Here is a 15,416-nt window from a genome sequence, read left to right on the forward strand (position 1 = left end):
CTGTCACTTTATGGCTTACTAAACTTGAGGTAGCTTAGCAGTAGCACCCTTTTTGTCTGTTGTAATCTAGTTGTAAATAAACAACAAATGTTTTGGCTGGCAATCAATAAGAAGCAAGGGGAAGAGCCATTGAGTATTGACATACAAATAAATATATATATCTATATCTATATATATACATATATACAAAAACAGACATAGGTCCTCTGCACTCACCATGTACAGACTGGGGTGCAAGAGGGGGTTGCCCACATTGTATAGACAAGAAAACGGGGATACTCTGCACTCTCCAAATATTATATACGCGCACACACATATACACTGAATTCAGATCCATGGGGCCTGATTCATCAAAGAACGTATTGTGCGTTTTTGTGGGGGTTTTTTGTTTTTCATTTATGGTCACCTGTTAATAATATACTTCCCCTCTCCATGAGACATCTGTCATGATCTTAATGTCTACTCTACCAAAAATGCATTTTCTCTTTCATAGACATTTGGGGGACACTGCTTATCAAGGCTCTAAAAACACTAACGAATTGTCTTGCCTGCAGACATGGCAAAATGGGAGATTCTGTCTCAAATCGATGCCCCCATTGCACAAAGTGGCTAAATACACTACCATTCCTATTCCAAGTGCTGCTTCTTTAAAGGATAGCACGATCAGGAAATGCGAAGGGATTTTAAAATCCATATGTCTCCTCAATTTCTTCGCTTAGAGCAATTGTGGCAGCCGACTGGGTGATGAAATTGGTAGAAAAATGGGCTGGCACACTCAGTTAGGGCATACATTCGGGGATGCCTAGATCAGAATTGATTTCTTTAGTTGAACATATTAAGGAAGCGCCAGAGTACTTGGGCGACGCTATTCTTTATGCAGGTCTGGGTATGTCCAAGACCTCTGTCTTGGCAATAGCGGGCAGATGTGCTCTCTGGCCCAGATCCTGGGAGACCGATGCAGAGTCCAAGACCGCTTTGGAGGTGCTACCCTTTGAGGGGTCGGCCGTCTTTGGAACAGAACTGGACAAGATCTTTTCCCAGGCCATGGGAGGGAAGAGCTCCATTCTTCCCACAAATCCTCCACAGACAAGGGGACGTAGATTCCAGTCCTTCTGCTACGTCGATGGGAACTTCCACAGGGGCCAGTCTTTTGCCCCACGGTGGGCTCCTCAGAGGGGTAAGCAGGCTTGGACGGGAAGACGTCTTCAACCCAAGCTGTCTGACAAACTGTCTATATGACTTCCCTCTCCCCCTACACAGAGGTTTTGTGGTGGGGGGCCTGTCTATTGCTTTTTCGGGACCAATGGATCCGTTCTTCGGACGCCTGGGTAAGGGACATAGTGGCCCTCTTAGTGACACATCCACAGCGTTACCTTTCCACTTTCCTTCCAAGAAACAGAGCCAGAAAATTGGCCATTCAGGGGGTCATCCGGTCCCTCTTGTCAGAAGTGATGGTCCCGAGGAAGCAATGAGGGTTGGATTATTACTCAAACCTCTTTCTTGTACAAAAAACGGATTTGTTTTCTTCCAGCCCACCATCAACCTACATTTAAGGGTGGCCAAATTCAAGATGGAGTCCATTCGCTCTGTGATCAATGCCATGGAACAGAACAGATTTCTTTCTACCTTGGATATCAAGGATTCATATCTATACATCCCGATATAGTAAGGTCACCACAGCCTCCTCAGGTTTCTGGTGGACGCGTCTCATTACCAATTCAGAACTCTACCTTTTGGTCTGGCTGCAGCACCAAGGGTATTTACAAAGGTGATTGCAGTCATGGCAGCGCTCTTACGGACAAAAGGGGTTACAGTAAAACCGTACCAAGACAACCTTTTGATAGGCGATTTCTGCCCCTCCTTCTTCAGTCCCACTTGCAAATGACAGTGGTAACGCTGGAATCACACCGGTGGGTCATAAATCGGGAAAAATTCAACCTTGTCCCTGCACAGTGCGCATGATTTGGTTTTTTTTTTGGGGGGGGGGGGGGGGGGGTCTACTATTCAACACCAGGTGTCAGGGTGTTTTTACCCCAGGAGTAAAAACTGGCTGTTCGCAAAGAAGGTGACAGCCTTGTCTCTCAGGCACGTTTCCATCCTCTAATGCAGGGGTAGGCAACCTGCGGCTCTCCAGGTGTTGTGAAACTACAAATCCCAGCATGCCTTGCCACCTGTCTGCTGGTTATCTCCTGGCAAAGCATGCTGGGACTTGTAGTTTCACAACACCTGGAGAGCCGCAGGTTGCCTACCCCTGCTCTAATGCATGAAACTAATGGGGAGGATGGTGTCTTGTTTCAAAGCGATGTAGTTTGCTTGCTTCCACTCCCAAACTTTCCAGAACAAGATCCTTGCCAGATGGTCGGGGTCTAATCCACGATTGGCTGCACCATTTTTCCATTTGTCTCCAACGACTTGTCAATCTCTCTTGTGGTGGCTGAAGGCGAGGAATCTTAATCAGATGCATGTCTTCTTGATGTGGGACTGAATGAGTGATCACGCATGCCAGCCTGCAGGGATGGGGTGCCATGATGCTAAACCTTTGTCTAATTCGGTGACTTTTGTCGTGGCCATGATTCTCCGTAAAAAAAGTATTTTTGAGAAGGTCATCCTGACCATGTTTAGGGCCAGGAAACCGGCATTTTCCAAAACTTATCATCGGGTCTGGAAGACTTACATAGGCTGTCTTTCTTGTTTCTTGTCCTTCCTACAGGATGGCCTGGACAGGGAACTGAGATTGGCCTCACTCAAGATCCAGGTCTCTGCCTTGCCCATCTTTTTCCAAAGATGGCTGACTGTTTTGAGGTCCAGTCCTTTCTTCAGGGGGTTCTTCATGTGCAGCCACCCTTTGTTTCACCAGTAGAGCTGTGGGGCCTGAACTTGGTTCTTTCTGCATTACAGAATTCTCCTTTGAACCCCTGGAATCTGTTGATTTAAGATTTCTTACCTGTAAGGTGTCCTTTTTACTCGCTACAACTAATGCAAGATGTGTCTCAGAATAGGCTGCCCTGTCTTGCAGAATGCCCTTTCTAGTTTTCCACTCTTGACAGAGCTGTTCTGCGCACCATGGCTTCTTTCCAGTCCAGGGAGGTGTCTAAATTTCATATGAACCAGGATATTGAACCAGGTTCATATGAACCTGAACCAGGCATTGTTTGCCTATTGTTGTCCACACCTGTGCCTCTTCTCTCGGATTCCTCCCCCTGCTTCTTCCACCTTGGTTCTCTCGCCCATCCACCACCCCTTATCCCCTGTATATCGCCATGCCTCCACGCTCCTGTCCTATTCCCATCCTCTCCCCTCGTCCCCCTCCATGCCCCTACCTTAATGCTGCCCCTCGCTCCAACCCTGCCTCTCTCCTCCACATCACTCCCCTTCCCTCTCTCCCCCTCTCCTGTGCCCTCTGGAACTCCAGATCTATCCGCAACAAACTGCCGGCTACCCATGACCTCTTCATCTCCAACTCCTTTAACCTCCTTGCTATCACCGAAACCTGGCTCTCTTCTGCTGACACTGCTTCCGCCGCCGCTCTCTCCCATGGTGGTCTCTCCTTCACCCACTCCACCAGACCGGACGACCGTCCAGGTGGGGGAGTCGGACTCCTCCTATCCCCCAACTGCTCTTTTCGGGTCATTCCCTCCGAACCTTCCCTCTCCTTCGAAGGCCATTCCATCTGCCTCTACTCCCCCATTCACCTCCGTGTCTCAGTCATATACCGCCCCCCCCCGGCCCCACTTCCCTCTTTCTTGACAACTTCGCATCCTGGCTTCCCCACTACCTGTCCTCTGACCTCCCTTCTATCATACTTGGTGACTTTAACATCCCCATTGATCTTCCCTCTGTCCCTGCCTCCATCAAACTTCTCGCCCTCTCCTCCTCCCTTGGCCTCACACAGTGGAACTCCTCCCGCACCCACTGCCTTGGTCACTCCCTTGATCTTGTCTTCTCTCATCGATGTGATCTCTCTGACTTCTCCAACTCTTCATTCCCACTCTCTGACCACCACCTACTCTCCTTCAATCTGTCCTCTTCCCCTGCCCCACCCCTCCCTAAATCTATCGTTACTAGGCGCAATCTTGACGCTGTTGACTCTACTTCCTTTTCCTCATCTCTTGAAACCCTACTCTCCCCTCTTCCTTCCCTGGTCTGCCCTGACCAAGCCACCTCTCTCTATAACCACTCTCTCACCACTGCCTTGGATGCCGTTGCCCCTGCCACCTCTGTCTGCCGACGCCCCTTAACTCCGCAACCCTGGCACTCCAAGTTCACCCGCTTCCTCCAGAAGTGCACTCGTGCTGCTGAACGCCTCTGGAAGAAATCTCGCTCCCTGGCTGACTTCCTTTACTTCAAGTTTATTCTCTCCTCCTACTGCTCCGCCCTCTCCCTCGCCAAACAATCCTTCCTTAAGTCCCTCATTTCTTCTCAGTCCTCTAATCCCCGCCGCCTCTTTGCCACATTCACCTCTCTCCTCACCCTTCCACCTCCTCCTATCCCACTCTCCCTCTCTGCTACTGATTTTGCATCCTTTTTCTCCTCCAAAATCGAGGCCATCAGACTTGGTATCTCCTCCTCCCCTCCCTCTCCTGCTTCTCTCCTCGCTCCCCCCTCTTCCCACATCCCACCCTAGTGCTCCTTCCACCCTACTACGGGCGATGACGTCAACTCCCTCATTCGTTCCTCTCCCCTGTCCACCTGCCACCTGGATCCTATCCCCTCTCACCTTCTCCGCTCCCTCTCCCCCACTGTCTGTGCTTATTTACCTCACCTCTTCAACCTGTCTCTCTCCTCTGGCACTCTCCCCTCCTCCTTCAAACATGCCCTTATCACTCCTATTCTAAAAAAAAACAATCTTGATCCCACCTCACTCGCCAACTACCGCCCCATTTCACTTCTCCCCTATGCCTCTAAACTTCTCGAGCGTATTGTCTGCAACCGCCTCACCTGTCACCTCTCCGACAACTTCCTCCTTGACCCTCTCCAATCTGGTTTCCGCCCCCTCCACTCCACCGAAACCGCACTCACCAATGTAACTAATGATCTCCTCTCTGCTAAATCCAGGGGTCAGTTCTCCCTCTGACAGCGTAGACCACCCCCTCCTCTTGCAGACCCTTCACTCTCTCGGTCTCTCTGGCTCTGTCCACACTTGGTTCACCTCTTACCTCGCCAACCGCTCGTTCTCTGTTTCCATCTCCGGATCTTCCTCCGCCCTCCCTGTAGGAGTCCCTCAGGGCTCCGTTCTTGGCCCTCTACTCTTCTCAATCTATACCACCTCCCTCGGTGCTCTCATCACTTCATTCGGTCTTCAGTATCACCTATACACCGATGATATTCAACTTTACATCTCTCCCGATCTTTCCCCCGCCCTCCTCTCTCGTGTATCTGACTGCCTCTCTGCCATCTCCTCTTGGATGTCCTCACGCTTTCTCAAAATTAACATTGCTAAAACCGAACTCATTGTTTACCCTCCGTCTCAGTCCCCATCCCACATGGATCTCTCCATCACTGTCAACAACTCCACTATATCTTCTGTCCCCCAATTCCGCTGCCTGGGAGTCACCCTCGACTCCTCTCTCTCTTTTGCCCCCCACATTCAATCCCTTGCCCAATCCTGTCGCTTCCAACTCCGCAACATTGCCCGCATCTGGCCCTTCCTATCTCATGAAGCATCCAAAACTATTATCCACGCGCTTATCATTTCCCAGCTGGACTACTGTAACCTTCTCCTCACCGGCCTCCCCCGTTCTCGCCTTGCCCCCCTTCGTTCTATACTCAATGCGGCTGCGAGGCTTATCTTCCTTTCTCGCCGCTCCTCTTCTGCCTCCCCTCTCTGCCTTGCCCTACACTGGCTCCCCTTCCCTTGCAGAATCCTTTTTAAACTTCTTACCCTCACATACAAGGCTCTCTCCCACTCCACTGCCCCTTACATCTCCAATCTCCTCTCCATCCACACTCCCGCCCGGTCCCTGCGTTCGGCCAATGACCGACGCCTCTCCTCCCCTCTGATCACCTCATCTCACTCCAGAATTCAAGACTTCTCCCGAGCTGCCCCCCTGCACTGGAATGACCTCCCTCGCTCCATCCATTTGTCCCCTAACCTGTGCTCCTTCAAACGGGCACTCAAAACTCATCTCTTCCGCATTGCCTACCAGCCTTCCACCTAACCCTCTCTCCATGCTCACTCTCCTCACTTCACTCCTCCTCTGTGCCTGTCGTCTGTCTACCCTCCCTATAGGATGTAAGCTCGTATGAGCAGGGACCTCCTCTCTCCTGTCTCGCTACCTTCTCTTCTGCTCCAACCTCCATACATTTGCCTTGCCTGGAGCTTCTGAAGTCTTGGTACTACTCATTTATTGTTTTGTGTTATTCCCTGTACTGTCCATTGTTTGTATTGTGTACGGTGCTGCGGAAACCTTGTGGCGCCTTATAAATAAACGACAATAATAATAATAATCATCCCTGCGTTGGAACGGGATTTGCAATCTGGAAGTTGAGACTCTTTCTGTTGGATGTAGTTAGGGTCTTGCGGGTCTATGTGGACTTTTCTGCCTCTTTACGCAAAACTGATTCTCCTTGTCTTATACGACGCACACAAGTGAGGATGGCTGGCAACAAAACAAACTGTTGCCAGGTAGATTAAAGCTACCATCCGTCAGGCTTATCTCTTGGAGGCCTCTCTAGTTCCTGATGAGATTACCGCTAACTCCACCATATCGGTTAGTGCCTCGACCGAGGCTCCATTCCGTGTCACCCACAACAATTGTGTATGGCAACTACCTGAGCTTCTATCCACATGTTCATCAGATTCTACAGGTTCAACGTCTTTGTTTCCAAAGACGCCAGCTTTGGCTGAAAGACAGCGCTGAGCGGAAAACCTGAGTGTACCCACCCCTAGGGGCAGCTTTGGAATGTCACATTGGTAAGCAGTGCCTGTCCCCCAAATGGATTCCGAGAAATGGGTATTATAGTGAGTACAAAAATCCAATTTTTACAGTTGCTCCTAGTTACAGACAGATGTTCTGGCATGTATACGCGACCGTCATCACTTTCGATTTGCACTTACACTTACTCTGTAGCTGGTGCAATTGATACGACAGAAAACATACCTGAGAAATGCCCAAAGCTTGTATCTGAAGCTGCTGAGTGCACTCAAGCTTGGCACTGCCCTTACTGTAAAATGACTGTGCATACGCCCATTCCACCCAAGGACTCGTAGCCTGTGGTGGTTGCCCTTTGCACTCAAAGTTGAATTGCATACACAATTTCAATGCAAAATGCGGCATGTATCGTATTTGCTCCTTAAAGGATCAGGCCCAAGGACTATAATCTGGGGAGACCAGAACCTGAGAATGTTAAATTGTAAACGTATTTTGGGGGATGAAGATGCCAGAGAGAGGCAACCAATTAGATGTGCGTTACAGTCTAGGCACTTTCAGTAACTAAAAACATCAGCATAATCACTTGATTCTTTTTACTCCAACCAACTAACCCATGTGGACATAAAAAACAAGTGTTATCTATTGATGTCAAAATAATATCATCCATTGACCTATGGGACCATTCACTAATAGACGGAGGTGTGAGAGCGCCAGTATACTGGGATGTCCGCTTTAGCTGCATTGTTCAAATGTTTCAATACAGTTTTTGCATTTGGAGATTGGAATACTTGTATGGGATAGAAGCCAGAAGCCTGGGCACACTTGTATTTTAATGTCATAATTTGACTATGTCGTTGTCAAATGCTAGGAAGTTTATTAGTTATCCATTATATCTATCTTCACATCTATCTCTGTGTGTATTTTACAACACTGTTGATCTGTAACTTTTTAATAAAATTAAGCCAAATTTGTTTGGCACATTGTTGCACTTATAAAAGTCATGTTGTATATATGTTTTGACTGAATATTTCTTGTGTGTTCTGCAGCCTATGAAACCTCCAGGTCCTGTATATATGGTCTCCACAAACCATAAGCATCGTAGAACTGTGAACGCATTCCTGCGGAGATGGACATCCATCAGTCAGGTTTCTGTATTTTACGCAATTCATAAAACATATCTCACTTTGCTTATGTCTTTTTTCTGTTCTATGTCCTAAACAAACTTAGACGAATTAATCAATTTTTTTTTGTTTGTTTGTTTCTTTACAATAAAATAGGAGACAGTGATAACGCCCAGAAAATGCAAAGACCTGCTCAGGTAATAACATTGGGTGGAAAATATGAAGTACAAGTTGGAAGCCAGTCATCAAAGTTGGTGGAGCCATAGGATTTTGTTTAGAAGTATCAGTAGAGATGTATCAAAATGATTCCAAAAGTTTGATATGTCCGTAGTAAATTATAGACACTAAGGCAATTTAGCTCCACTTTCTCCAGTCACAGACATTAGAATGCTTTCTTAACATGGTTGTGTAGGTGTCTTGGATGTTTTTTGGACATGTATGTCTTGTACTTTTATGTTATTGTTTTGTTTTTTCCTTTAATGTTTGTCAGTTATGAGGCGAATCTGAAAGCTTTGAAGCTGAGGGATACTGCTGTAGCAAAAGTTGTTCCTAGTCTTATATTTTCCGTGGCCGTTCATCCATCGAAGAGCCAAATACTTGTGGCGGCTGGAGACAAATTCGGTCATGTTGGATTGTGGGATTTGGTAAGTACTGTTCTCTCATTAAATTTGTAGCCTCTCCATAGTGATGTGAGCAGGTGTAGTGTGTGTTCATTATGTAAGTGCAGCCTGGGAGTTTTTTACACTCTTGTTTTCCAAATGGATAGCAATAGGGTCGTGACATACCAGTCTCCTCCCCAGCACCTATTTCCCGGGTGCTCCACCTGGCTGTTTTTATTTGCCACCCGGCTCTTGGAGCCCACCAGAGTCCTATTATAATAGAATAGACCATTGTTTCTCCTATTAAAAGAGGCACTATGTGAGCTCTACAGCCAGCAGTGTGTGTTAGACCACTGACCACCAGTCTGATCAGTCCTGGCAGGTGTGGGCAATGACCTCCAACATTTTTCAATAGTGTTGCAAAGTATTACACTGCCCCCACCCGGCTACTACTTAATACCACCCGGCTGTCAAAATTTTCTGTGGAGAACACTGCCTACCATTGTAGCATGGCACAGACAAGACTGGTATGAACGCTATTTGACATTACTAAAATACAAGATTCACTTTAAGTGACACATTTCTAATTTATAAAGACCTTGCAGTACAGAGACTTCAAGTGATGAGGTAACTTTATTTTTAAAGAGGATAAAATGCATAGGCAGAATACTCTGAGTAGCCGAAATACGTAGGGATGCAGGTTAAACGAACAGAATAGGCAAGCAGAAGAATAGTCTGGAAAAGCCAAAGGTCAAATTCAATCTGTCAGCGCAGTACAAAGTCAGGATCTAGGTATCACGAAGTCAGGAACAAGCCAAGTCAATAATCTGAAATCCAGCAGTAAACAGGATAACACATTCAGGCACTCAGAATTACAATATTTATATTCTGGCAAGGAATGATGGGCAAAGCTGTTTATATACCTTTTGTAAGTTTGACTCCCTGCCTCTATGATGTTGGCAATTGTCTGATTGCAACTCTGTAAACTTGCATCAGCTGTGCTTGCCATGCTATGCAGTGAGTGTTTAATATTGAGTCCTGCATCTATCCTGACACCAGTCTAGTTGCAGAAAGATTGAAAAATATATCATTTCAGATAATATGATAAATGAGATCTGATCCAAAAAGTAGATGCAGTAATGGCTAATCTGTCAACTAAAACTACCATTCCATTAGAAAATGGATGAACATTGCAAGATTCTATAGATACAAAGGTGGAAACCGGTTTAAAAAGATTGCATATCTCAGCAGAAACCACAGTAAAATCAGGGTTTACTTAAGATACCCAAGAGAAGAGTTTTTGCTAAAAGGTACGGAAACTGTGAAGGCTCTTCTCTCTGTGAAACATCATTGGACATGGTTCCGCTTTTGGCAAGAACCCTAGCGTCAACAGTAATGGCCAAAAGAGCTCTTTGGCTAAGACACTGTGATCCACACTCTGAAAACAACGTGGATTTCCCTTTGCAACCCTACAGGGGGGGGGCATAAAAAAGAAAATCTGTGTTATTGCGGTACTGTGTAGTTCCATGCCGACCCTTCCGGAAAGTAAGTGCACTCTCCAGACCTAATGGAATATGCCCCATAGTGTTTAATTTCAAGATAGATTAGATATGTAATTTGTTAAGAGTACATTTGCATGAATTATCAGCTACATTTTAGAGTCGCATCACTCTTTAGCAATAGGGCTGTTATGAGTTTGGAGTTTGTATGTTCTCATGTTTGCATTGGTTTCCTCTCGGTGCTCTGGTTTCTTCCCACACTCCAGAGGTTTACTGATAAATTGATTGGCTTAGGGACTGAAAGATTAAGCATCATCCTGGATTCATCTTGGTTTCCTTTTAGATGGAGGTTTTAACAGAAATTTTGTGCCCTGATTTGTACTATAAGTACCTAGATTATTGTATGTAGATTTAACAGTGTGATTGATTCAGATACCTTTTGTTAGTGGTAGGACAGATCATTTTCAACTTTATAGCTTATAGTGTTAGACTTGCTTTTTGTCTCATTTCTTTATGCACATTGCTTTCTAGAGAAACAAATCTGGTGATGGGGTGTATTTGTTTGCACCCCATTCTCGGCCAGTTACCACCTTATCCTTCTCCCCATCTAATTCTGCACATCTGCTGTCACTCAGTTATGATGGGACAGTACGCTGCGGAGATTTCAATTCCTTCATTTTTGATGAGGTGAGTAGTGTGTGTGTAAGAAAAAAAAAATCATATAAATGTAGAATAATATATCTAGTTGCACATTAAAATGAGGGTTTGTTCTAAATGTATGGCAGCTGGTATACTGGACATGTCTTGATCTCTTAGAACACTTTTTTTTAAAAGGTAGTAATTTAATGAGTTACTGCCAATGGCCATATCTCTCTCTTTTTTAAAAAAAAAAAGTCTTTGATGCTAATACAGTTCAATGGATGTATATCTGACCATTCTCTGCCATTTACATATAAATGGGATATTGACACTAAATAATTTTCCCTATCCCAACTTTTTATACCAAACATTAGGTAGGTACACTACTTACATTGCCTCTACTACTGTAGGTTCATTTGTTGGGTCCTGGCTTTAAACTATTATACTAGCAGATTTTCAGTTTCCAAGATCCCCCCACACCCCACCCTAGTTTGATATTTTTAATGAATTTAATGAGGCAGCAAGATATTACGTAGCACAAGGTTTTAGGGGTGTATTTTGTATTTTTTTTGGTGGTGGGGGGTGGTTAAACGACTTTTATTTGAGGGTTTTTGCAATAGAAAAATGAAGGGGAAGGGAATAGATACAGAAAGAGAGACAGAAGGAGGACAGGGTGGAGTATACACGGACAGCCATATCTTTTATATATGTATATTTATGTATGTTATTCCTTTTCGGATAACCCCGCCCTTTCACGCACCTGCTATAGCCTATAAATTGATTGAGCAATTTTTGATTGTAGTAAAATAAAAAAAATCTTGAGGCGCCGCAAACACCTCCTACTAGGTAGGAGGTCCTAACCGCAATGAACTTACGTTTATTGCGTAAGCTATAACTACAGTACTATGTGATTTTCCCACGCTACAATCAAGAACACAGAGTCGGGATGTTACAAATATGAGGCCATTCTGGCCGAAGCCAAGAAGATATTTTACAAGCCATCCCGTTTGGAAGTACAAATTTGCTGGGACTGGGGCCAGCCTGGACCTTTGGAAGAAGAAAGAAGACATCTTAGATGTGGTTAAAATGAGGGTGGTTAGTGTATTTATTGTGGGGTTTTTATTTTTAATAAATAGATGTGGTTTTTAAGAGGGTGTTGTTGTTTTTTTAACTTTTTTCTTTGTGGGACTAAAGGTCCCAGCAAGCCAGGGATGTCAGGGCATGTTAGCACTTGTGGTTCTCCAAGTGCCAACATGCCCTGGCTGCCGTGGGTATGCTGGTACTTGTAGTTATACAAGCAACAGCATGGCCACATTTTTTTGGGCAACCTGGCTGGCTGGGACTTGTAGTTCCACAAAAAAAATTGGTGTCAGTTTATTTTTTTTATACTTTCTCACCGTATTACCCTACTACCCACAGCCCAGGGGTAGTAGGAAGAGCCCTAGTGCTATCAGCACTGGGCTGGTTCTTTCTGGGGGGGGGAGGGGGGGGGCGCTCGTTTTTTTCGCCGGACCCTACTCCCTAGGGAATCCAGCCCAGCGCTGAACAGTCTAGGGTTGGTTAGTCATTATGGCAGGGGGACCCCTGCCGGGCGTCCCCCTGCTATAGTGCCGCCAGCCCTGGCTGGTTTGCCTAGTGCTGGTAAAGTGGAAATCGGGGGAACCCCACGCAAAATTTTTCCCCGATTTTCACGGGACCAGCACTAGTCAGGCAGCACTAGGGTTACTTTTATCTGTTCTTTAACGTTTTAACACTGCCAGGGCAGTGTAACAGTGATGTGTTTCTACAACACGCTGCTATCAAGCAGCGTGTTGTATCTGGCGTGTTTAGAAGCAAACTCTCCAAACTCAGCTTCATACATTTGAGAGCTGTATAGCTGCAGTGGCAAACAGTCGGGAGTTTGATCTCTGGCGATTTTGCAAGTAGCGATTTTGACAGAAGCAGAACTCTGGCGATTTTGTATGTAAACTCAGCTTCATACATCGGCGAGTTTCAACTCTCCCGAGAAAATCGCTGGAGTTGCAAAATCGCACTTTGATACATTTACCCCCAGGAGAGGATAGATAGATTTGGGTATCATCCGCATAGAGATGATACTGAAAGCCAAAGGAACTTATTAGATTTCCAAGAGAAGCGGTATAGATAGAGAACAGCAGAGGACCTAGCACTGAGCCTTGTGGTACTCCAACTGATAGGGGAAGCGGAGCAGAGGTGGCTCCAGAGAAATTAACAGTGAAAGAGCGATTAGAGAGGTAGGATGAGAACCAGGATAGAACAGTGTCTTGAAGACCTAGGGATTGCAGCGTTTGTATGAGAAGAGAGTGGTCAACGGTGTCAAATGCAGCCGAGAGATCCAGGAGAATTAGGAGAGAGTAATGGCGTTCAGTTTTAGCAGTGATCAGATCATTGACAACCTTGGTCAGCGCAGTCTCTGTGGAGTGTTGAGAACGAAAGCCAGACTGAAGAGGATCCAACAGGTTGTTTGCGGAAAGAAAGTGTGTGAGGCGAGTGTAGGCAAGTCTCTCTAGAAGCTTGGAGGGGCAAGGGAGCTGAGAGATGGGACGGTAATTTGAAAGAGAGTTTGGGTCGGAGTTTTGTCTTTTTAGAATAGGAGTAATCACTGCATGCTTGTATAGTGACGGAAAGATGCCAGTAGAGAGTGAGAGATTACAGATTTGAGTTAGAGGGGAAATGAGTACAGGAGACAGGGATCTACCAATTTGCGAAATTTACGATTTAGACTTATTCACAGTTTTCCGCTTAATAGTACAGTAATGAAGACGTCTCTCAAACACAATGGCAACTTCATAATCATTTCACTTTATATGACTACCCTGATTCCTTGGATCTTCCAGAAGATCAGGCTGGGAAGGATGCAGATAAACACTATTCTTAGACCCCTATCTAGCTAATGTCCTGATATTCCAACCAGGTTGAGTAGCATTGTTGTCTTCCTCTATGACCAGACCTTCTGTCTCAGGAACCTTTTTTAAGGGCTTACAGAGCTGACTTTAACAGTATAGCTCTCAAAGCTACAGATTTGGAAGACTTTCTCATATTCTGGAGAAACGCTGTCTTCCAGATCACCCATCATTTTTTATTTATTTATATTTTTCTACAAGGAAACCTGAGTTCCCTCAAGGTGTACATTTTGTGTTTGGTTTTCTACCAGCATTAGTTGGCATTGCTTCCAGATGTTAATGTATTACTGCAGGGAGTGGATCTTGACCGCTCACCCTTTAATCTTCAGTTTTCACTTCGACAAAGATTTGGTTTTTTACCTTGTTTCTTTGGGATCGTAACAAGGTAGCACAGGAGGTTTGTTGATCAGAAGCACTTTTTTATATGGGCATAACAAATTCTTAGGTTCCCACTGGATGCAGATGGTTATTCTGCGTCAGTGGTACTGGTGCCCATCTTGGAGCCAGTGCAAACTGTCTGCAGAGCTGCCACTGCATACTTTTCACAAGTTCTTCATGTTAAATCCCAAAAAAATACATGTAGTGGCAGCGCTGATGTATAAAATATCACAAATTTATTAAAACATATAAATGTTTTATTACATATAAAATGGATATAGTATATCCGTAGACTGAGCTGGATAGTGTACCACCTTGATGCCTAACAGAGCTCTGTAGGTACATATATAATTGTATAGACACAGGTGTAGAGATTCTATATATAGCGATATATAAGTATTCCCTAAAAGGGAAAAGGTTATGGTAAACCAATGATGTTGAAAAAACAGTTCCTCCTATAGGTAAACACGAGTATGAGGCTGTGGAAAAAAACATACGACCGAGGAAGCTCATATGCTTCTGGCACATAGAGCGCAGCTGAAAGTCTCGTATATCCACAATATGCTGATATGATGCCTTGCCGGAACTTGTGTAACGCTCACTTGTATAGGAATCTCCTGTGTCGCTGTTGAAAGATCAGATATCTCCTTTAGATGTAATGGCTCTGTTATTCCATAAGGGCTAGAACCGAAAAAACACGTGCATACACTGAAGTCCAAAACAATGGGTGTGTCCAAGCTCGTCTACATTACACCTCTAACACCGTTTAACCTTAATGTTAAACCCTTTTCTGCAGGTGTGTGGGGTTCTAGTCTTCTCTAATTGTAATTGGGGGTTTTTTTGTGTTGTTTTTTTGGCTCAAACTGAATAGGAGCAGGAAAGCAGGACGGTTGTAGGAAAGATGAGGAGTCTGTTCTTCCCCAATGCCCTTCTTCCTAGAACTGAAACAAAACTCACCATTTGTGTCACCCTACAGCCTAGATGAATAAGATTTAGAGAGCCGTACCAAAATCCCCTTATTACATGCAAACAGTGTATTTTGAAAATGTGCTACTTCTGATGGGAGGTGTGGGTTGGATTGGGACATTCCTTACTGAATGCAGTCTGGGCGTTTCTGTATACATGCACTATATGCAGGAAAGACTATTTTTCTCTAACATCCCTTGGGGGACATCGGGATCTTGGGGTATAAAGTAGGGACAGGCAATCACTGGCACTTTAACTTTAGTTAAAACAAAGCTCTGGCTCCACCCCCTCTATACCCCACCTCCTGCTAGAGGCCAGGCTAGTTTAAGTGCCCGGCGAAGAACAGTCAGTTATTTTTATTTTTAGCATCGGTCTTTTCTTCTGGACAGCTCTCCCACAGCTGTGGCCGGCGGGGAGAGCG

At 45.2% G+C, this 15,416-nt stretch overlaps 1 protein-coding gene across 3 annotated transcripts in view; it reads left to right on the forward strand.

Moving 5' to 3' along the window:
* The window catches only part of WDR76 (WD repeat domain 76), a 59,101-nt gene that overhangs the window by 13,770 nt on the left and 29,915 nt on the right, over positions 1-15,416 (forward strand). For all 3 annotated transcript variants that reach the window (XR_012691225.1, XM_075207508.1, XM_075207509.1), the window contains 4 exons: positions 7,919-8,017; positions 8,150-8,190; positions 8,484-8,637; positions 10,623-10,778. Coding sequence is in view for 2 of the 3 variants with exons in the window: in XM_075207508.1 (XP_075063609.1) it covers positions 7,919-8,017; positions 8,150-8,190; positions 8,484-8,637; positions 10,623-10,778 (450 nt within the window). In the remaining variant the exon portion in view is untranslated. The remainder of the gene's footprint in view (positions 1-7,918; positions 8,018-8,149; positions 8,191-8,483; positions 8,638-10,622; positions 10,779-15,416) is intronic.

The sequence above is a fragment of the Mixophyes fleayi genome, chromosome 4, assembly GCF_038048845.1.
Source record: "Mixophyes fleayi isolate aMixFle1 chromosome 4, aMixFle1.hap1, whole genome shotgun sequence".
In the NCBI taxonomy this organism is placed as follows: Eukaryota; Metazoa; Chordata; class Amphibia; order Anura; family Limnodynastidae; genus Mixophyes; species Mixophyes fleayi.